Genomic DNA, 24,355 nt, shown 5'->3' with positions numbered 1-24,355 from the left:
TCTTTCTGCCAATGTCGGTGTCACTAAATATAATTCCTTTCCGTCTATTCTCTTAAAAAATATCTCGTTTTCTAGCTCTGCTCTTCTCTTTTCTCTTTCTTCTAGGCCTTCCTGGTCGGTCCTTATCTCATTTAACGAAAATATCCCTTCGTCTTGTGTCAGTATATTCAATCCCACATGTAATGTAATTGTCTCCTTTTTTCCTGTATCTTCGTCCCGTGTTAAAGCGTCAGCTATTATGTTGTCTTTCCCTTTGATGTATCGAAATTGGAAATCATACTCTTGTAAGAGCAGAATGCCTCTGTGTATTCTGTTATTTACCAATCGATTCTTCATGATGTGTATCAATGCTGCATGATCCGTTTCGATGGTGAATTTAGCTCCCAATAAGTAAAACCTTAATTTGTTTACGCAAAATAGTACACTGGCGAATTCCAACTCGGTGACACTGTATTTTCTCTCATGTGTTTTAGTCACTCGAGATATAAAACATATCGGAACCTCTTGGCCGTTTTGTATTTGCGACAACACTCCTGCAAATTTCTGTATCGACGCATCCGTACGGAGTATAAACGGCAAATTGTAAATAGGGTGATATATTTTGGTTCCTTTAGCAAATTCTTGTTTCAATATTTTGAAAGCTTCCTCCTGTTCTTCTTTCCAATTCCATTTTGTCCCTTTCTTTAACAATTTTATTAAAGGAATTTCTTTTTGGCTTAAATCGGGAATTAATTTCTTGAAATAATTTATCGTACCGAGAAACCCTCGCAATGTTTTTAGATTTGTTGGTCTTGGGTATTCGTCGATGAGCTTTACTCTGTCCTCGGCTAGACTTACAGTTTCGGTGTCAAGTTTGAAACCCAAATAAATCACTTCCTTTTGAAAAAATTGACATTTTTCAATGTTTAGTTTTAATCCCGCTGTGTCCAATTCTTTCAAAATTATTTTGATATGTTCCACATGACTCTGCATATCTTGTGAAAAAATTAATAAATCGTCGATGTAATGGACGATGAACTCTTCATGGTGATTCAAAATGGTATGCAAAGCTCGTACAAGTGCTGCACAGGCGCTTTGTAATCCAAACGGAACTACCTTAAATCGGTATACTATACCATCAATTGAAAAGGCAGTGTAGTTTCTACACTTTTCAGCCAAAGGTATTAACCAAAAACTATGCTTTAGATCAATTTTTGAGAAAATATGTGATCCCGTGATCCTTCCAAAAATGGCCTCGATATTTAACGGTGATTCATATTGTGATACTGTGTGTTGGTTGATATTTCGGGCATCTAAACAGAGTCTTAACTCTCCACTGCTCTTCTTCACTATCACAATTGGGTTAATATAGGGTGAGTCACATCTCTCAATGATTTGATCTTCCAACATTTTTTTGATTTCTTGCTTTACTTCTTGCCGATACTTATAAGGAATTGGATAAGTCTTCGATCGAAAATTTCTCAAGTTTTTCACCTCAAATGAGTGCTCGTATTTTGTGGCCACTCGGTTTTCCTCATTTATCAGCGTTTCATAGTCTCTTAAAATTATACGCAAATCATTTTCTTTGCCTTCTCCACATATCAATTTTTTGTCTCTCCCATCAAATTTTTCGCACATATTCACCGTGTACTCCGTGTCTTCTTCAAACACCACTGTCTCCATTGTGTCCTCTTCATTTTCCTTTGTGTTTTTTTTTGTTGGGCTCGTCTCTTCTTTTGAGGAATCCCAAGTTTTGCTTTTATTTCTTGTCAAAATTTTTCCATCTTCTTCTCCTGAGCTCGTCTCATCTTTTGAGGAATCCCAGGTTTTTTTTTCTTTGATCTTTTTCAGACCTTTTCCCCTCTTTCTTCCTTTTCCTTTCTTCGTCGCCAGGTTCATTTCCACCGTTTGTTCTTTCTCTGATTCGTCCGTAATTTGTTTCTCTTGTTCCTTATCCTGTTCTTCTTCTTTTTCCTTGGTTATTTATAAAAGGCACTGGGTGTATTTTCCTTATATCCCCGCCAAATCGTACTTTTACGTCTTCTGTGCTATGTACGATGACTTCCTTTCTTTCTACTCCTCTTATCTCCATCTCTGCAATTTGTTTAAATCTCCTTTCCGTTTCTTTCCGGTCTTCTTGTAGCGCATTTTCAAATTTTATTTCTATCTGTTCTAATTCCCTTTTTTGCATACTCTGAATATCCTTCATTTTAGTTTCGATTTCTTCTCTCTGCAATTCTATTTTCCTCTCTGTTTCTTCCCTACTTCTTTCTAAACAGACTTTTATTTCGTTTTCATATTTGTCCATACGCGTTTCCATTTTTTGTTCCATTTTTCTTTGGTTTTCTTCCAAATTGTCCAATTTTTGTTCCGTTCTTTGTTGTGATTCATCCATTATGTGTTTTGTTTCCAGTTGATTTTTATCCATTTTTTGTGACGATTCTTGTATTTGTTGTGTCTGTATTTGCATCATAGCTAATAATTTTTCTAACATCCCTGTTTCTTTTCTTTCCTCCATTATTGTAGCATTTCCTTCATTATCCGATCCTTCATCAATAATTGTTTCCTCTTCTATCTTATCCTCTTTCCTTTCTTGCGTTTTGCTTTGACTCCTTGTGGCCGACATGTTCGTTAGATTATTTATCCCCGCCAAATATAAAACTTTGAAATTTGTGCAATAATTTCCCCGCCAAATATAAAATTCTACTGGTCTGTTGCAACAAACGGGACTTTTCCTGTTCAAATGTAATAACTCTTGAGTACGAGTATCAAATTTCAATATCCCACAAATAAATCAAATGGTAAAATATCAAATGTCAAAATCAATCAAATCATTAAAGTATGGTAAAATTATCAAATTTAAATATCACACAAATACATCAATTGAGGAGCAGACTTTCTATATGCATTTTGTCCTTTTTTTGTAATTTTGGCAAATAGAGAAAAACTGTTATGCGTTTGGCAAGGAATTGAACGAAAAACTGATATACCTAAAATATAGATGAAAAATCATTCAAATATTATACCTACATGCTAAAAATCTAGTATTGATAATATCCCAAAAAACTTGAAAAAACTGTTGGACAAACTGCATTTAGATTGTCATCTTTGGACAAAACGCAGTTTGATTGTCTACACCAAGCGGTATGACAGACTTTTGGTAGTAACGATGTAAAAAAACTCAAGTAGCTTCATAAAAATAGTATTTTATTTTTAAATACAAATTAATGTTTAAAAATGAATGGAACAATAATGGCATTTTACATATCATAAAGGTCCCCATGGTCATCGTCATTGCAATCACAGCACTCAAGCTCCTTTGATAACGTCATCATCCTCAGTTTCACCAAGGTTAACTTGATTGTCATTTTGCTCACCAGTGTCAGAAAGAATTGGTTGTAACCATGTTAGCTCAGGATCGTTGACCCAATTCACCCCTGATGGTTCCACTAATAGTTTCGACAGACTCTGGAGTTTTTTTGGTTTAATTTCGTTTTGGAGTTCTACAGCAGGTAAGTGTAAAGTCAAAAGCTTCTTTCCACGTTTCAATAATGTTTGGAATTGTTTGGATGGATCATTTCTGTAGAACAGTTCGGTCTTAAGCAAAATATTGTTGTTATTTTGTGATCTCTTAATAATAATTCGTTTGGCTGCACTGATTCCTTCAATTTTTTTTAAACAGGCTAACGCAGTTTTTATATCATAAACAGTCCAGTCTCTACCAAGTTGTTTAACTTCTCCCTTCTTGGAGTAAATTTCATAATATTGTGTAGGGGTTTTTATTGTACTGTAGGATCGTGTAACTTTTTCTATTTGCCCGAAAACACGGTCCGCTGGCAAATATGAATGTCCGCGTACCGGAAAAATAAGTACCACATATTTAATATTTTGTGGGGCATCTCTGTATAACCATAGCATGAGCATATGCATCATATGTGCATTTTTATTCTGCCCGCACAACCATCTGCGAATAGTGTTAACTGTTTTATACCTGATCCAAATTCAGATTTATTAAGAAAATCACGTAGAGCAGAACTTGTTTCTGCAGATCCCCTTTTTGCTTGATGTTCCATCCAGGTGTAGAAAACTGGCTTTTCAATATCCACGTCGGTTACACAAAAACAATAAAAAGACAACTGCTGGGCGTAAAATGCATCTTGAATGGGCACTTTCGGTAAGACTTGATCCTGCTGAAGGTCAAAACAGTAGGAAACAGTGTGTTCCGGTTTTTCCTTCATTAGTTTAAAAAATTGTTTGGCCCGTATTTTATGTACACGTAGAGAAGTTCTTAGTTTCTCTATTTCAGTTTTGTCTTTACAAAGGCTAATAGAAGTTTGGGTCCTGACACAAAAGCCACATACGTCAGTAGCAGGGCTTCCAAATGCAATATTAAAATGACTATTAAAGATCCTACTAAAATACTTGTAATTTACTTTCAAATTCTCAGCAGTACTTTGATTGTACAGATTCCATAAAATAGTAATATTATTTTCAGATGATAGATAAATGCGCCGAGATTTAGCACGCCCGTAATGACTTTCATGTCCTTTCAAACTGGCTATAAATTTTTTAACAGTTTCAAATTTTTCAACATTCTTGAAAGACCGTTTGTCCCCTCCACGGTTCTCAACAATACCACTGCCAGATTGCATTTTTCGAGCAATAGTATTTACGCGTCTCTGACTGACACTAAATATGGATAAGAATAATTTCTGGCAAATGTAAATTTTTTTTCCATTCTTCCAAATCTAAAATAAAGAATATTACGCAGCAAGGGTCTAGAAAATCAATAAAATTTCGTACAGCAAAGAATTACAGTAAAACTTACATGATATCTTATAAAGAAATTGTGGGATTTTCTTTCTATTTTTCGGTTCCGACTTCTATCTGGTTTTTCAACATCCATAAAATGTCCCAAATGATTATCCTGTATATTTTTGTTTATTGTTTCATAAAACATACTTCTAATTGTCCTAACATCGTCTTCGAATACTTCATTACAGCAAAAATCTTTTCGATTAGGGTGATGACAGGAAAAATCAACAAAATGTTCCAAATTAGGATAATGATTTGAATGCCTTGAAAAGAGAATGATATTAAAATATTAACGACAGCAACATAAGAACTTAAGATGATATTGTGTAAACAATACCAAAATACAAAAGTAACCTATAAGTCATTAAAGCTTACCTAACATTGCTTTTACGCTCTTTAGAAGTTAGATGTCTTTTTCTTTTTCTGCTACCGCGGTCCGTATCACCAACTACATGATCTCCTGTCACAACTACATCCATTATTTTATATTGTTTTGTTGAAAATCGGAAAAACAAACGCACATAAAACAAACATAACAGTATAGACACCAACTATATAACGACAACGACCGCCAACAACAATCAAATCGCAATTAGTCCATAGCGCACGGACAAACTTCATTTAGTTCGTCTACCGTCAATGGACATACAGCACATAGAAAGTCCAAGGTATTTTTTTCATTTAATTTACAGACAACAGAATGCATTTAGAACGTCTTTCGTGACACAAAATGGTGGCTCTATACATATAGTTTGCGAGGCCACCTTTGGTTGAAAATTTGAAAAAATGGACAAAATGCATATAGAAAGTCTGCTCCTCAATTATGGTAACCTATAAATTGTCAATATCACGAATAAATCAATTATGGTAAATTGTATCTTAAAAAAAATATATAATCTTTATGTCCTCAATTTTTACATAATATTTCACTTTATCCCCGGCATATAAACTTTCAAATATCTGCTCGTCTACTCCTATCCTTTCAAATTTGCCAACTAGAAATATTTTTCAAAGCTTTACACGTTGGGGGCCATTTTGTTATGCTATTTAAATTGTATTATATTGCTTACTTAGGAAAAATCCTGTCTATATTTATTAAATGAACTAATCTCCAATTAATCACAATAAATCAGCATTAATTAATTACAATCTCAGGCTATTTAAATTGTACGATTTACCTTTGATCGTGGATTCAAAATATTTTCCAATTGGCGTCCTAATCGGGATAGGTAATATGACCTGAATAAAATACATAGAATTTCAACTGAACTATATGTGAGATGTTCTTTATTTTAATGAAATTTTATACAACAATCAATCCTGTAATATTTGCAATATACTAACTTTAAATATATGATAAGTTGTTTTCTATCATGGACCCAAATGTTATTTTACATTGATTTTTAATATGTGTTATAACTAAGCTCTTTTTATAATTCCTTTTTTTTTTAAGTGATCGCAAAATTAACTGTCTCTATTATTTATTCAATTTATTTAATTAATAAATGAAAATCACACTCCGGCTCTAAATGAAATTTGACTGACCTTTCCTTCTCTGCCGTTGCAATTCTATGGCCACGCCACAACAAAAAAAAATCCTTTCTCTGCTTCTGCTCCTATTGTGGTCCAGATGACGTACACCTTTCTCCTATCTGTCCTTGTATCTCCAAATGTTTCCGGCTTCGTCTGCTATTAATATTCTTAGGCCCTTTGGTTTTCTATCTCTCTGTACCCCGTTCCTCACACTGGTCAGCTTTTACACCGCAATTAAACACACCCGGTAAATTACGTCTTCGGGACTTCAAACAAACACAAATCACAAAGCTCCTTCCTTCTTGGACGACGAAAACTGACTACCAACCTTTTTTTCTCTCTCCTATCTCATAGCCAAAATCAACCTCCTTGCATTCAAAATTTGACCAATAAAAATCATCCACCTCTTGTGATGTATATCGTTACCACCCAACTCTCTCTATAAAACGTCATTCGGGTAATTCCAGAAAACAAACTTCTTTAATTATTCTAACTAAATCTATCTGCTTTACAAATATTTCTTACTAATAGCTACAAACGATACCTGTTTCTCAATTCAATGTCTTTTGTTAATAAACTTTTACCGATATAATCTTTCGGGGAGAAAACCACCGCAAATCCCGGTCTATTGTTCAACACTCTCTATATACACTTTTATTCCGGGTAAAACCATTCCACAATCACCGACTTATTTAAATTTCTTATCGATAATATTTGAAAGTCTTGTCTCTGAGGCCTAATTAACAATTCTTCGAACAACTTAAAATACATATTTTGTCTTATACAGGATGTTTGAAAATTCATATGCCCGTGTCTTTATGAAATATCAATAATTTTAATTTTTATTTAAGTAATAAAATTTGTATATCGGTTTTTTATTGCTTATGGACATTCAAAAGTACAACAATATATATATATATATATATATATATATATATATATATATATATATATATATATATATATATATATATATATGTGTGTGATGTATACAATTTAAAGAAGGTATAAACCACCGCTTCCCAAACCAAACTTTGGGAAGCTATCGAGAAAACAAACATAAGCGTCAATTTAAATTTTTATAAGAACAAGTGTTAATGCCCCGGAAAAGGTAATTTTAGCTTAGTAAATATATGATATGCAAGATTGCCAATGAATGTTAAGATGTGAAGATGCGAAGTAACCGTATAAAAATGAAATAAATTTCTTTATGAGAAATGTAACAGAACTTACTGTCTGTAACAAATAACTTTATTGGTATTGCCATAACCAAAGAATACCTAAAGAAATCCTAATGTGAAAACCTAGAATTGCAAAGTACAGACGTGAAAAGCAACTAATGGATGGCCAGTGCACAGTGGCAATTATATAAAGGAGGACAATATAAATACTGTTAAACTACATATTTACACTAGTAGTTTTCAAAAATTGTGTTACAATAATTTTTCTACGTTCTAGCAAAATATTGTCGATATTATATTATCAAAATTGGCGTTACTTATCGTCCTGTATTATTAACATGTTCTTAATGTAAACTTATGGAAAAAATAGTCAACAAAAGATTAATGTGAAACCTAGAACAAAATGAACAACCATCGAACAAGCTGACTTTAGACCAGGCAGATCTACAAACGACAACATTATAGATTTATAAAACGCTATTCACGAAGCTTTTAAAAATAATCAAAAATGTATGGCAATTTACGGAAACACCCGATATTGAATATTCTAAAAAAATGGGATATCAAGGAAATATTTTGGCCTTCATAAACAATTTTTTAACTCAAAGAACATTTCAAGTCCGATCGAATGGTGTTATATCCTATCTTAGACAACAATAAAACGGAATCCCATCAGTCACTGATTATCAGTCCTACTCTATTTTTATTAGCAATAAACGATATAATAAAAATCATTACGAAATATGTTCAGGCAAGACTATATGCTGATGACCTAATTATATACATCAAAGACAAGAACGTACTTAATCGTAAGAAGACTTAAATAAACTAGTAAATTGGTCCCTAAGTACCGGTTTCAGGTTTTGCTTTAATAAAACAAAATGTATAACATTTTCAAAAAGACATATCGAGGATAAACCGAATTTAATGCTTGAAACCCAAAATCTTTTCTATACAAACGAAATAAAATTTCTAGAAGTAATATTTGGTCAACAGTTAAATTGGAAAAGTCATATCCAGCCATAATTAATTCTTTCATGTCGAAATGGCCATAACTTGTTAAAGTACCTAGCCCACAAAACTTGGGGTACGAATGTGTTGCATATGCATCTGCCAGCACAACAACATTAAAACTTTTGGATACGTTACATAATACCTCCCTATGGATTAGACTTAAAGCGTACAGAACAACTCAATAAATAGCATACAAGCTGAAATAGATGAACCTACGTTAAAGCTTCGTAGGCAGCTATTAATCCTTAATTACACTTCTAGCATAACTCTAAATAAAAGAATTCCAATAAGTAACATTTTAAACATATCCATGGCTAACGACTCTTCAAGGTTCAATATCCCATATTACCGCAGAATTTATGATGCAATGAACCTATTTAAGTGGAAGCAATTTCCACCTTTTCAAAAATATATCTTAATCGTCACCTTGGATTATAAAAATTCCAACAGTCAGTTGCAGTCTATTACAATTCCAAAAACATACCACCAACCCGAATCTTATCATACAACTCTTCAGAAATCTAATTAACTCCCATTCCGATTCAAGCGATACTTGAAACAAATGCAAATAAGATGAACAAAATATTAATCGTGATAGATTCTATGTTATTACTATAAATATTCAGGAAAATATACAAGGAGTATCCATTAGCTTTATTAATAAAGGAAGAACTAAATAAATTGCATAGAAAAGATAGAAGCATCAAGTTTCTCTGGGTCCCATCACACGTTGGAATAGGAGACAAAATGCCAACGGAGCTATAAACGACAACAGTATCATATCATGTCACCCCAATCTGTAAGTATGGATCTAAAAAGCTATTTCATAAAGCACCTGTTCGAGAACTGGAACAATAAATGAAAATCAACACCATCGAAGCATCAGGAGATAAAAAATAAGATTGACGACCTAACGACCCGACGCCGACGTATCCATACGAAACAAATGATTATTTCCCGTTTTTTTTATTTTTTCAAGAAAGAAGAATGCCCAATTTGTGATGGGTGCTGTTCACCCCTTACAGTAAAACATGTGCTAGTGGAAAAGTGCGAAAAGTTCAATCGTCACAGAATTAAAAACCATTTACTAAACGATGTTAAGACATTTTAAATTCAAAAAACACTATAGATAACCTACTTTTGTTTTTAAAAGACTTTGCAAAGTGTAATTAACTGTTAAGGTTCCGGTAAAACCTTATTAGGTTGAAGTGGGTTTTTTTTGTAAATAAAAAAAAGTGTTGTGTAAAATTGACTTAATGTGACTTACGATAATTTGAAAATTTGTTGAAAATTTATGTATTTATATGTTGTATCCCTCGTATTTGTTATTAGCGTAACTAAAACTTTTTGTATAATTTCAACAAACAGGAGGCCAAAAATACAATACAATATTTTTTGCACAAATTGCTTTGTCAGTTTTTGCAGGTGCGAAGACGCGACGATATTTTGGAAAGACCTAGGTAAGTAGGTACACGAACACGATCAATTTTAAACTGTAACCCAGCTGCTATTGCTACGAGTTTACCATTTCGCATTGCATCTTCATTTTATAACGACGTAATAAAATTTTTACAAGTGTTTTTGAACAATATTTAAACGGTTAAAGAAACGTTTAAGTACCATTAAAATAATATTTACTACACTTGCTGTTTATTTGGCAGCATTCAGAATTCAAGGTAAATATTGTTTTTATAGTGTCAATGTCACTTTCTAATTTTTTTTGCATTTTTATCCGTTCATAAGAAATGTTTAGCAGTGGTTTATCGTCTTATTATGACACAACGTACAGCCAAGATATGAGAATCGGTAAGTAAGATAATAAATACATTGTAAATAAGTTTTTGTTGATGCTGACAGTGATTTTTTTCGTACATGATTCATCGCGTTTATTACGAATTTGTTCTTAAATTTGCACTGATTGTTTATTATCTAGAAAATGTCCAATATAAAACATTTTTATTCTGCCTAAATAGATTGTTTTTTTTTTCTTTTTTCATTTTTATTAATTCTACCGGTTTTTACTTCACTTATATACGATGCCATAAAGAAATTTGTACCTATATATACTTCTTACCAATATACACTAAAAAAATTACGAGATCCATTTTTTATACAAATTATGTGGCGTCTTAGTACACAATGGCCAACAAACCTAAAGAACCAATATTTTGTCTGTGTTTCTTGGTTTTTGGAGGAAGAAATCGATATACCGTTTGAAAACTGGTAACAATTGTTGTGCAATGTTTGGGTCTATAAAACATAATCTCTGTATATTTGAAATAGAATCGAAGTGTTCAATAGGGCTTCTTGTGTACCCCTATAAAAAATATTTACGGAATCCAAACTTTGTGCATGATCAGTTGCGCATCTAGAATTTTCCTGGAGGCCGGGGGGAGGGTGGGGGTTTGAGTCCTTAAAATTTGGGTTTTAGTTTAATTTAAAGTACTAAAGATAGCAGATACCAAAGATTCAGGTATCTGTTATCCTGCCTACCAACTAAAACCACCCTCTCCTACTTGTGCGCAGTTGACTGTCGCACGTACCTTACTCCGAAAGTGGGATGGCCGCTGTAAGGCTGACGACATTTTTGGAACACTTCCTTCTCTTATCTAGATCTTATCTCTGTCGTTGGTCCGGTTGGTGTTTCTCTTCTTCTTCTTTCTTTTTAATTACTGTTCGGATGTAATTGTGAACACTATTCCATACCTCCTTACTTCCCGCCATCTTCACGATCATCTCTCTCACAGCCACAGAGTTCATACCTATTTATCTATACATTCTGTTTCTCTCCACTGTACATCTATTACACTCCAACATTGTGTGTGTCGGAGTATTCGCATAGGCATTTATCTTTATCTGTCTTTATGAACTTATGAAGATACTCCCTAAAACAGACAATCTACCCAGTCCTTTAGGCTCGGGACCAGCATCTTGGTCCACTGGGCAACATCTTCCATGTTGTTCCACTCTTCTTGCCATCTTTCCATTGATCTTTCCCTTTATTCTTTTTTATAGCTGTTGTCAAATGCTCACTTCTCTCATAGAGATCTCTCTTTTCTACTGCTAACACATGCAGAGGAACATAACCCGCGATAGCTCACAAGGCCGCAGCAGATACAGTCCTGTAGGCGCATGCTACTCGCAACAGACTCGTTCTGTCTACTCTTATCATGAGCCTAATATTAGATATCTATATCTAAATATAATGAAAAATATTAATTTAAATCCTGTATGAATCCTGTATGTGGTGACAATAACTTCCAATTTGTCCCCGTAAAAAAATTATATTCTTTAGAATATATTTAGAAAGACAGAAATTCTTTATCGTGTACTCCATATCTCGTTATTTAATTATAAAATGTTGTGCACATATCTTTCTGTAATCTCGTAATCCGCAATCCACCTGTGATGCTATTATTTGGACCGATTAACATCATTTTGACATGATATAATATGTAATTGTAGATACGCGTTTGTAAATGAGTCGTTTGTACTTTATGCATTTCTGCATACTGGACATATTTCTGATCTAATTTAAGGTTTGATCTAGACTTTCCATGCTGTATTATGAGATATAAATATCAAATTAATGAAAACAGAACCAGCTTAGTATAGTATGTTTTTTATCGTATACAGTTTGATTATATACTTATATTTTTAACAAATATAAATTCAATTTATCGATTTATTAATATTCACTTATGAGGTCTTCATCTACCTTCATTACTTATTATTGAACTTTTCACATCACGACAGTTTAATTTGATACCATTTCCTGGACTGCTAACTCAGTTGGTTGGTATTCTAACTCAGATTTGGCTAAACTATCATCTGAACTTAAAAAAATGGTGACAGCATGACTATTACTGTGGAAAAAGTTTCGAAAATGTGCGGTATGAGTGTTCGCAAAATTTATGACATCCACGAAGGTGCCCAGCAAGGCCAACTGAAACGGGTACAAAAAAAGGAAGAAAAACATTTTTCAGTCCAATTTACCTGAGAATACTTACGATGAGGGAGTGAAATCTCGAATAAGGAAAATTGTCCATCATTTTTTTTTTGGAAAACATACCATCAACCGTCGCCAGGACAACTTAATGAACATAGTGAAGAAGGATGAGGATCTACCAGATTTTTCAAAAACCACATTTTGTAGGCTACTAAATAACATGGGTTTTGAATATGGTAAAAGAGGTCGAGATTCGATAATGATGGAAAGAAAAGATATCATATCCTGGAGACACAAATACCTCAGACAAATAAAAACATTGAGGAAGAAGGGTAATGTACACCTTGTTTATACTGATCAGGATTAGATTAATTCAGTTAAAAAGAAATGGATAGACACAATGATCAAGAATCCACGAGATGCCTTCATTAAAGGGCTCTCTAATGGACTGAAAGCTCTAACCCTAACCCAAAGAGATCCTCGGTTTGTTCTTCTTCAAGCGAAATTGATTTTGTGGCATTGGCCGAATTAGCTTCGGCTTCGACTTGATTTTTCGAAAAAATTGTAGAACGAAAGGCAAAGCAAGGATTGATTTGCGGAAAAATATGGCGTTAAGATTTTGAGACTGCCGCCTTACCATTGTGAGCTGAACCCGATTGAGATGAGGTGGAGTCAAAGGTATGTGGCTTCAAAGAACGTCGATTTTAGAAGAAAGAAAGAAAAAACGGTAGAACGGTTAAAAAAATAAGCCTACCAACGCATATCTAAAGAGCAGTGGCATAATTATGCGAACCAGGTCAAGAAAGTAGAAGAAAAAATGTATGCGGTGGACAATTTGCAGGAAGATATTGAACCGGTGATAGTTAATATAGCGCCCTTATATGAGAGCGCTCCTTTACACTGAAAATAATACTACCGCAGAGATAAACCACAGAATTTGCACGGCCAACAGATACTATTTTGGGCTTAATCTCCTCCTTAAATCCACAATTATATCGAGAAATAAAAAATAAAACTCTACAAAATAATAATACGCCTAACATTTGGTTCAGAGACCTGGAATCTAAAAAAAATAATGAAAACATGTTAGAATGTTTCGAATGAAAAGTACTAAGGCGAATTTATGGAGCAGTGAATGACAATGGAGTGTGGAGACGACGATACAACTTATACCGTAAACCTGATATCGTAAAATATATTAAGATAGGACGTCTGAGGTGAATAGAGCATGTAATGCGGATGGAACAAAATGACCCAGCTAAAAAAACGCTCCTTGATAGACCCATCGGTCAAAGTAGAAGAGGAAGACCTAGAACAAGGGTCCTTGATAACATCGATGAAGAGATGAGAAATATGAGAATATGTGCTTGACGGAGAAAGGCGATGGATAAGCACGACTGGAGAGAAATTCTTAAGGAGGCTAGGACCCACGTAGAGTTGTAAAGCCAGAATAATGATGATGATGATGATGATAGTTAATATAGGAGATGATTTAGAAGATGAGGATGATTTAGATATGGGCTACTATTAATATTAATTAACCTGCTCATTTTTTTTTAGTACTGTACGTACAGTACATTTCAGTTATGATCTTCTTGTGTATTTTATGAATATATATATATCGTGTCGTATAGGGTAAACTACTTGCATTTTTTTTTGTATATATGTATATAAGTATTTACGAGGTATTAGATATTTTATGTATGCCGGCATCTTTTATAGAATTAATTTGTTTTTCTGGTTTATTGGCTTATTTAACTCGGTTTAATTAATGAGTAAGTATTTTTGAAACGAAGCGCGTACGGTCCTGATTTAACAGTCTATCTTCAAACTACCACACACCTACCACGAAATGAGCGGCATCGCCGCGTACCGTAAGACGAATAATGCATTCAACTGTGGCTTCTACTATAGTACTCAAAATACGAGTAAATAAAGATATAGAAAAGACAGTTAAGATTTGATTTCACGTATAGTGCTTCTACAATTCGCTTATTCATCGTCTGTTTGCTTTCAAAATCGTAGAAAGCACAGATGTGGATGAGTATCTGAATTTTGGTATCGAACAAGTAGTAGCAATCTTCGGATTTTTACTTTTTGCATTTATTTTTAGATGTCGCTGTATGCATCTTTAGAAAGTGATTTCAATATTACTTCCATTGTCGGAAAATATTTGATTTCACGTTTAGAGCTTCCTACTGAGGCGCTCTGGTGAGTCCTAAAAAGTACGAAATACGTATGAGCGAATTGTAGAAGCACTATACGTGAAATAAAATCTTAACTGCCTTTTCTATAGTAAACTGTTGTTTAAAGAAAGCAGAACAGAACTTATGAGGATTTATAAAAATGTGGTACAGGTCGGCCACTATATCTGTGCGTGAATTACTAGATTCAAGTATGCGCTACAAGTAGAGGTGGGTACTATTCGGTAAAGTGGTTGAAATTGTACAGAGCGCTGATTTTGTGAATAACATTATGAATACAGTATGAAATATAATATGGCATTTATTTATAAACAGCTCAAAATTAAACTAAATGGCCAAGCCGGGGAAGTTATTGCTATTCTGATTCAATTTATGCAGATCGAAGCAAAGACTAAGGAACTGGTTATGGAGTTAAAAAAAAGTTCATGAACGTGTAGCAATTTTTTAAAAAATAGTCCAAAAAATGAGATTCGAAAATTACCGTAAGGAGAATTTTCTGTATCTGGCAAAAAAGGAAAAAATTTACGAACACAATTGGACAACTTTGATATTAATGTTACTATGTTATTAATGTTATCTATCATTAACTATTATACCTAAGAAAAGCAACTGCCAACTTTAAAGAAAATTTATCAAAGTTCAGAGTATCAAGAAAATAATAATTATAATGGAATAGAAACCGCCCTGTATTAATGCAATACAGAATAGTGTGTCATATCTCATTTTACCCGAATACTTTCTCTCTCCCGGTCACATGCAACTGGCTAAAATTTTACCCGCACAGACATAATGGTCAACCTTTACTTATACTTTGTTTTAGAAGAAGAACTAAAGGCTCTCCGCGAAGAAGAACGAATATCCAACGCAGAAAAACAGCAACGACGCGAAGAAGCCTTCAATCAAGCTTTTATAGAAAAAACTCAACCAGTATTTAATCTAAAAGGTCTTTATTTCCTATACTTCAACCACATAAAGATAAAATTTTACTTCAAGCCCTCAAATTTTACGAAATATGTCAAGAAAGACGTTAAATTCTACTGCAAACTTGTGTACCGAACGAAATACGAGTGGTGGTATATAAAAATAGATTCGTTTCCGGTGAATTGTAAGAGAAGAATATATTCTATAGTTTCTAAAAGGTTTGTTGACGATACCGAACTTTTCGATGTGATCAAAGCTATACATAAATGTTTACTAATATGGACACGAAATGAAGAAGAATTCCGCCTAGAAAAACGGCAGGTGAGTACAAAAACTATATTGAAGTTTGTACTAGTCTATTGAATGTAATTTATAAAATTAATAACATTAATCACACTTACTCGCTTATATTGATATTAAAGCTGGTTAATGATACAAAGATATAACTCAAAAATCCAAGATAAAGGTATGAAATTTCCAGAAGAATAAAAGGCTCAATTATATCGGAAACAGTTTACACGATTTATATAAATTTTGGTTTGTCAGTGTTTCATAATTTGTAATTTTTTGGTAATTTTCCGTTTTTCTGGAAATAAAATGAACTTTTTATTTTTTATTTCAAATAGATCTCTCTCTTGTTGTTTCCCGAGGATCGTGATTTATTCCAATATTCCTAACAATTTTTCTCCATTGGTCTCTATCTTCAGCTGCTGTGAGAGCTTCGCAGAATGAGTTTCCAGCTGAATTATTAATTTGGTCGGACCATCTAGTTGGTGATTGTCCTCTTGATCTTCTCCCCGGAAGTTTTCCAGAAACAATTAATCTCTCCAAACTATCGTCACGTCTGCGAAACGCGCGACCGAAAAATTGCAGAATACGTTGCTATGTCTGTGTGGACAGCCTTTTTTAATCTCGAGTTGGTTTAGAATGAAAACGTTTGTCCTATGAGCTGTCCAAGGTATGCGCAGCATTCTTCTCCAGCACCACATCTCAAATGCATCAATTTTCGTCCGCTAAGAGTCAATTGTCTGCCTTTTATAGAAATATTTAGAATACAAGGGCATTCATCAGTCTCATCTTGATATTTTGAGAGATATATCTGTCTTTCCTGTCTTTTCCAGTCTCCAGAAAAATTTAAAGTAGGGGCTGAAATAATAGTGGGCAAGATAATAGGACCTTTTTTCATGTTCATCCGTGATTAAATTTATTGGAAAACAGTATTATACCATAATTGGTTCGGTTACTTCTAAATCCAAGTAATTATTTTCCACTGGCTTTTTAGCAGACATTAACATTTTTGTCAGACATTAATACGTTCTCAAACAACAGCATTTGGCTGCAACATAATGGAGATCCTTCTCACTATGCTCGTGAGATTAAGCGATACTTAAATAAGGAATGGATTAGAAAGTGTGGTATTACCGAATGGCACCACGATCACAAGATATGAAATCCTTTAGATTATTTTCTATGAGGTCAGTTAAATAATACCGTTTATAAAACAAAGCCTGCCAATTAAAAGATAATTACCCTAGAGATCACAAGAATTCAGCAGTCAGGCATGTTGCAGAATGTATTGAAAAGTCTTATAACATCGCACGATTTATTACTTTGAAGTAAACCGGTTATACATATTTTGAGCATCTGTTACAACCACCTTTAATTTATAGGTTTTAAAGTTCCCTATTTTTGTTTACCACTTAAAATGTGGATCTTCTTTTAACACGACACAAATAACTGTGTTACAGGTTTTCTGTGCCGTGGAACAAGACCGAGGAAAAACTAGAAAGATATTTTAGTATCTCGACCAACAGTAATTTAGCTAGACCACAGAAAGAGCAGACATATTGAAAGAGCAAGTACAAGAAACAGTTAAAGAAATGAAATTAAAACTATTCAAAATTCCAGAGGGATTCCACATTTTTTCTTCTTTACAGAGGGGAGGTCTGGAATCTTCAATTTCATCTTAGTGCAGGATTCGTTCTTCGTACTCCCTGCGGTAGTTACGCCAGTACTAGTACGTACCTGTTAAACCAGACTCTCCTCTCTCACTGTCACTGTCATCCAGCGATCCGGAAGCGAAATGGCCGCTGTAAGATCGGCATAACTGCCAAAGCACTACCTTCATTGTCCTTCATTCTTCATTTACCGACACATCGACAGACTTTGCTGTCAGCAAAGTGGATCTTTTTTTTTTGAGAGAAACCCCATTCCAAAAAGCGCGTGGAAGACCCTTATCGCTCACACAGCCAGGCATTTCCCCACAGTCTGACTCACACAATTTAATATAATTCATACAATCTAACTCACTTTTCCACAAGGCTTGTATGATAATAATATGGACCTCTGAAATTGTCCTATAACTCCAATACATAAAATGACACTAAAAGCAATCTTAAAGCTATAGGGACTAGGATAGCACCAATAATAAGTGCATTATTAATCTATTAACTCAAATGACTAGCTGGATTCAGTTATAGACGACGACGCATAACGTCCATCACAAGAGTAAATGGATGTTATAATTGCGATAGGATACAAAATAGTACAAAGAAATAAAAAACAAAGCAAGATTGTCAAAAACAAAAGTTATAATTAGTATTTAACGATAGAAAAATATGACAAATGATTTATAATATTATATTCGCAAAGTAAAATCAAAGTTCAAAATACATCGTATGCGCAGTATAGACATCTGCGGTGAGACTAATAATAGAATTTATAAAAGCAGTCTAAAAACAATAAACACCAAAAATTATTGAATCTCATAACACTTTTTCCCATTTCCTATTTGAGAGATTAAATATACCAGTACTAATAATAGTTTTAGAAAGCAACATAGAGGAATGAGTTTCTACGTCTACGTAAAATATACGTCGCAGAAGCAAATAAATCGTTTACTGTGGAATTCATGCAAAAGTTCTATCACGTGATCGACAAGGTTTAATTGTTTCAAAATTATTTTAGCAGTAGCGTCCATCATATATTTATTGAGGGATCTTTAAGCAGAGAAGAAGACTACATACTTTCACATACAAGCGTATAAAAGGTTTCGGCAGCGTAGAATAGTATTAACCATGGAAGAGTATAAAAACATTAGGCAAGCAAAGAAGAGAATTTTCAGAAGGAATAAAAAGTATATATAAAGTATAATAAATACTGGATAATGCTTGGGAGTTCAATTTCAGAGGAACCTCAACTCTGACATCGAACTAATTTTCAATCTAAACAGAGTAAGAAGGAGGGCTAAACTCTAAGGAGCACTATCTGGCAAATTCAGTAGCAGTCAAAATTTCTCACTAGAAAAGATTCTTCTGCACACATCAATCCTACATAAGACGGATAATTGAATACAGGGTGGTTCTTTTCTCCGCACTGAACAACCACCAAATAAATGCCATCACGGCAACTCTCTAATATTCCTACAATAGAGAGCAGAATCCGCTCCTTCGGCAAGAGATACTTTATCACCCTAGAAGCGACGCCACTTTTTAAACCATTTTCTCTATTCGGATTGCCGAATATATATAGGCCTCTTCTAATTCTCGCCATTCATCTCTGTTGTTTGTAAGACGTTTTCACATTGGCCCTGCAGTTCTTTTAATATCGACGCTCCATCGCATTTGCGGTCTTCCTCGTGGTCTTTTGGCTTCATATGGCCGCCAATTCCCGATATCTTTATTCCATCGGCCATCCGTAAGACGTTCGTTATGTCCAGTCCATTTCCATTTCAGTTTAGCTGCCAGTTCGACAGCATCTTTTACTTCTATTCTATTACGAATGTTTTCATTGGTTTTATGGTCTTTGAGTGAGATACCCAGCATCTGTCGTTCCATAGCTCTCTGAGTTTTTCTGATCTTCTCCATGTTTATTTTAGTGAATGTCCAGGTTTGAGCTCCATATGTAAGTACAGGTAGGATACAGGAATTAAATACTTTGGTTCGCAGTCTTTGAGGTATATTTTTATTTTTAAGTACGTATGAGAGTCTGCCGAATGCTGCCAATCCCATTTTTCCACGTCTGCTTATTTCGGTAGTCTGACTTTCTTTGCTTACCTTGAAATTTTGACCCAAATACGTATATTCATCTACGAGTTCTATCTCTGTTCATTCGATGTTTATCATAGGTTTGTCATCTTTGTTTGACATTAGTTTAGTTTTGCTGAAATTCATTTTCAGTCCTTTTTTAGGGATTCTATGTATAGCTCCTCAATCATCGTATTCAGTGTATTCTATTGAATTCACTCTGACTACTGCTTCTTAGCAAACCACCCGTCTTCCTTATCACTCCTACAACAAATACTACAAATTGCATTCGTAGACTGACTTCTGCTATTGGCCCAACCTTTTCCTTGGTAAGGGAGCTCCACACCTTAAAGAGGCGCTCCACCTAAACTAGCTTAAAATAACGTTAGTCTCTCTTAATAATGCTGGTTAATAAGTGTTACTACGACTTGCTAGGACAAATGGCATCAAACTATTAGAAAAATAAAACTGACCGTATGTAGAATACTAATAACATATGAAACGTGATCAGTTACACAGAAAGACCACCAACAACAAACTTTTCGAGCTAAAAGTTCTAAGAAGAAATATGGACGAGTAAAGGAGCAAATATTGTGACGTAGACGTTGCAACTTTGAAAAGTTTTGTGGAGTCTGATCGATAGGGACGTGTACGAACTCATCACTATATAGCCCCTCATAAAATTATTAGACCCTCGGAGATATAGTAAACTGATCACCGGAATCCTTTGGAGATTGGTAAATTCATCACCGCAGATAGGTAAACTCATCACCGGGATTTTTGCCTGGTTTCTAATGCGAAAGATTGCCTCTTACCTGTTATACTTCTCGTTTATGTGATAATTTAATAAATTCAGAAATTTTTTTAAGTAAGTTGCTTTAAAATTTAACTGAGATATTAATATGTCTCACGGTGTGGCCTATTAGACGTATCTGCCAATCTAAATGGTTTTGAGATCTAAAAATTTAGTTGCATAGGATTTCGATAGTGAACTTTAAAATGAAAATATTTCTCAACATGTGCTATTTTTGTTTATTTTGGAAGTAGTCCCAACTTTGTTATTTGATTTTCATTGCATTTTTATATTTCTCATTGAATTCTCGAGATAATTTGTTAAGCATATATTCGGTCTAAGTCTTACTGTTTTGGCGTTATTTGATTATTTTGAAAATAATACACGATTTTGGACAGTTAGTAAATATAAAATATCTGAAAAATAGGAAAAGCTAAAAACTTGAGTGTGCTATTAGTGCATTGAAGTCGAAGGAAACCTAATTTTTTACACGTGCAAAGCTTTACATTTTATGGCATCATTGGCGGAAATTTTTAAATTTGAAGTAATCAGCATGCATTTATTATGACAGAATGTATCAAAATGCTTAAGTACAGCTTCCTGTACTTTATCTTTCAATGACTTGTACAAAGATCCCACAATAAGAGTGCTTTTAAAAGCAATATTTTTATATTTTTTGGTTAGTTTTCGCCATTATTTGTAGGATTCAGATGAGTTGTTCATTTCATTTCATAAACATCATGACAACTAACCTCAATTAGTGTAAGATACAAAATAATCTTTATTCTGTAATTTGTACTAATTTTGTTTATTGTAGCACCCTGATGATGCAAATAGAGATTTGCGAAAGCTTGGTAGTTTAAAAAGAGTACTTCTTTGTCCTATCTTCGGCTGCACATATATAGTTGTGTTTGTAGTCTAACTGATCAGCGTTGACTACAAGCGTTTATCGCTTTTTCAGTATATGTATATAAGGAGTCCAATTAAGTTGGTACCATATGGAAAATTTTTTTATTAATTATTCTCTAGTTCTGAATGATCTAGAATTTCAGTCATCAGAATCAGATATTAGTATTCTTCAGTCATTTACGCGGTTCGTTAAACAACATGAATTTTATTAAGACTTGAGAATATCCACAATTCATTTTTTTTTGACAAACCGCGTATACAACTAAAAAAAATTTTATATCTGATCATTGTATTCTAGGTTTTAGATCATTCAAAACTTTTTATGTAACATAATTATTTTATATAACAAAATTCATAGAACTAAAAATAAAAACAATGTGACTTTAACAATTTAATTAGAAATCTCAAAATATAATATCAGAAAAGGTAATCTACAGCAACAAAGTAATATTATGCCTTGCCTACAAGAAACATCTTATACAGTTAACTTAAAGAACTTAATTACACTGATTTTTTTCTGTTTGATCAGGATTGTTCGCGAAAACCAGTGCGAAACAACTAAACAAAAACGGTATAACATTTCTACTCACCAGTTGTATGACATTTAGCCTTACACCCTTTCGTCGCACAAGTCCACAAAAGGCAATTCGATTTTTTTAGAGTCTTTCGCAATCAATTGAAATTTGAAATTATTGATAACCATCATTTTTTGTCCGCGTTGGCTCAGGACGTAATAAATTAGTAGTTCACTATACATGTTGAAGAAACAAGGGCAAATGAAGAGAAATTTTTCTTTTCGCATGATTTTAGGTAGCTATCAATAGAATTTTGTGGAATTCCCAAATAAAAACCAATAAATTGCAGTTGCATTTAAGACATCTGGATTTGGATTATTCTGTGAAATTACCAAAAACTAGCCGTTTGCTGGGATTTTATGGTCTATACCTGATCCAGGCTGCAGGTAGGCCAGTGATCAGTTTACCAATCTCTTAGGGTCTATTTTGAAAACCCTACTTTTATGGCGGTGATGAGTTTGTACTATGTACGAGGGTATTTATGGTAATTGGTGATGAGTTTACGTGTAGCCATCGATAGAGCATGTAATCTGACGAGAAGACGCAACAATCACAAAATTTTTTGACGAAAGAGAATTGGTGGAACAATGAACCAGAGAAAGACCAGAAATTAGGTACTTAATTTAGAAGACGACATAAAATCTGTCAGAGTTAAAGAGTGGATAAGGGTTGGTCGAAACGAGGCAAAATGAAAAATTGTTCATAGCGGGCTGTAACGCCATTGGTGATAAAAACTAAAAAGTATTTTTTTTTAATTATCCAACTTTTAAATGCTTATTCCAGTATTAAAAAGCATTTTTTTATGTTTCAGAGATTAGAAAGAGGCGAGTTAGACGAATTGGATCTAGATTCTGATGATTGCGATTTAATTTTAACCAAAGAAGAAAAGTCTCGCTTGAAATCTAAACGCCGGGCTATATTGAAGAGAATGATTCCGCCGAAACTCTAGCAGAAATCCAGATATTTATTAGAAAATAAGTGTTATTATATATTGTTATTTGATGTTATATTTACAGTTTACAATTTTTTAGTACTAATAGTATATGAACTTACAGATTGTAGAGGTGAGAAACTTTTAACACATTTGCAGCAATCAAAAGTCCCATTATCGCCTGGTTCTCTAATTCTAAAATCTTTGCTGTTTCGATACCTTTTTAATCTCGAATTTTTCATCTTTCTTGTTGCAGAATTCAGTGTTATTAAACATGTATTTTTCTATTGACGATAAGTCAACATGCTGATTAATTAATATAAAAAATACCGAAAGTTTCTCACCTCTGCACTAATTTACAATATTTTGTCGTTTGTATTATATTCAGATTTTGACATTTTGTAGTTTAATCATATTTAGTATTTTCTATATATTATTATTATAAAAAAGTTTATAATTCAAAGTGTATTTGTGTAATTTACCAGAATAAAAAATATATAATCGTATGCAGACTTCTACAAACTTTTAGTTCAATTGAGTCGCAGCCTGCCTGTAGCAGGGTAGCGCATTCAGCTCTCACTATCCCATTCCTGTATCAGAGTTTGCACCCACTGAGTGTAGTCGCATCATTGTCACCAGCGCCACCTCTTTGATATATGTCTAGAATGGTGATGCTAATAACCAAATTCATCTTGGTGCTGTTTTCATGGAACCTGTTATATTTAGGCAAGCTGTCCGCTGAATATGGTTTAGTTTATTAATCGCTGTTGCCTGTAGCACTTTTGGTACCCAAGCAGTAGCTCCGTAAGTTAGCATTGGCCTAATGACAGCAGTGTAGGTCCAGATCAACCTGGGCCAAAGGCCGCAGGCACGTTCGACCGTGCGTCGACACTATTTATAGGCAATATATGCTCTTTTAGCTCTACCATTTAAGTTGGAGTTCCATGTTAACTTCCTGTCAAGAAAGTCTAGGTATTTCACCTCATCAGAAAAGTTAAGACTGTAGTTTAGAATCCTTGGGGGTATTAAGCCCGTGATTTTTCTTTTTCTGGTGTAAAGGACGATCTTTTTCCTGTTAGAATTTATAGATAGTGAGTATTCCTTGAACCACATTTCTATTAGTCGGAAAACAACTTGTAATCTCTCACATAGTGTGTTCTCAAACTTACCGCTTTGAAGGATAGCAATATCGTTTTAATAGACTATTGTGGAGAACCCGTTGTTGCTGAGTAGTGTAGAACTATGTTCCAGAGGAGTGGTGATAGTACCCCTCCCTGTGGAGACCCCCTCGTAACCATGCCTTTAACAGAAATGTCTTCTACATTTATGCTTATTGCTCCATTAGAGAGCATACTGAATATCTATTCGTTCACGGCCAGCGGAACATTTCTGACATTGAGCTGTTTGTTGTTGGAATGTGGTTTTATCAAACGCTCCCTCAATGTCTATAAATAAATTCTTCCCACTACCTAATGCAGTACAGAATCGGCAAATCTTCCCGAAGTATATGCATGCTAATTTGGGTG

At 34.0% G+C, this 24,355-nt stretch overlaps 2 protein-coding genes across 5 annotated transcripts in view; one reads left to right on the top strand and one right to left on the bottom strand.

Moving 5' to 3' along the window:
• The window catches only part of LOC140440394 (twisted gastrulation protein homolog 1-like), a 52,216-nt gene that overhangs the window by 23,695 nt on the left and 4,166 nt on the right, over nucleotides 1-24,355 (bottom strand). The window lies entirely within an intron of this gene.
• Nucleotides 9,833-23,144, top strand: LOC140438556 (uncharacterized). Of its 4 annotated transcripts, none has more exons than XM_072528219.1 (4): nucleotides 9,833-10,198; nucleotides 10,266-10,328; nucleotides 15,499-15,917; nucleotides 22,710-23,144. In XM_072528219.1, exons 2-4 carry the CDS (start codon nucleotides 10,268-10,270, stop codon nucleotides 22,845-22,847), a joined length of 618 nt encoding a protein of 205 aa, XP_072384320.1. In that variant the 5' UTR covers nucleotides 9,833-10,198; nucleotides 10,266-10,267; the 3' UTR covers nucleotides 22,848-23,144. The 4 variants fall into 4 exon arrangements, with proteins under 4 accessions (XP_072384320.1, XP_072384319.1, XP_072384318.1 ...); XM_072528217.1 differs by having other exon boundaries at nucleotides 9,835-10,198; nucleotides 15,496-15,917; XM_072528218.1 differs by having other exon boundaries at nucleotides 9,833-10,328.

This window comes from Diabrotica undecimpunctata, chromosome 4, assembly GCF_040954645.1.
Source record: "Diabrotica undecimpunctata isolate CICGRU chromosome 4, icDiaUnde3, whole genome shotgun sequence".
NCBI lineage: Eukaryota > Metazoa > Arthropoda > Insecta > Coleoptera > Chrysomelidae > Diabrotica > Diabrotica undecimpunctata.
Note: the sequence above shows the minus strand (reverse complement) of the source record. Positions and strands in the feature narration are given on the sequence as shown.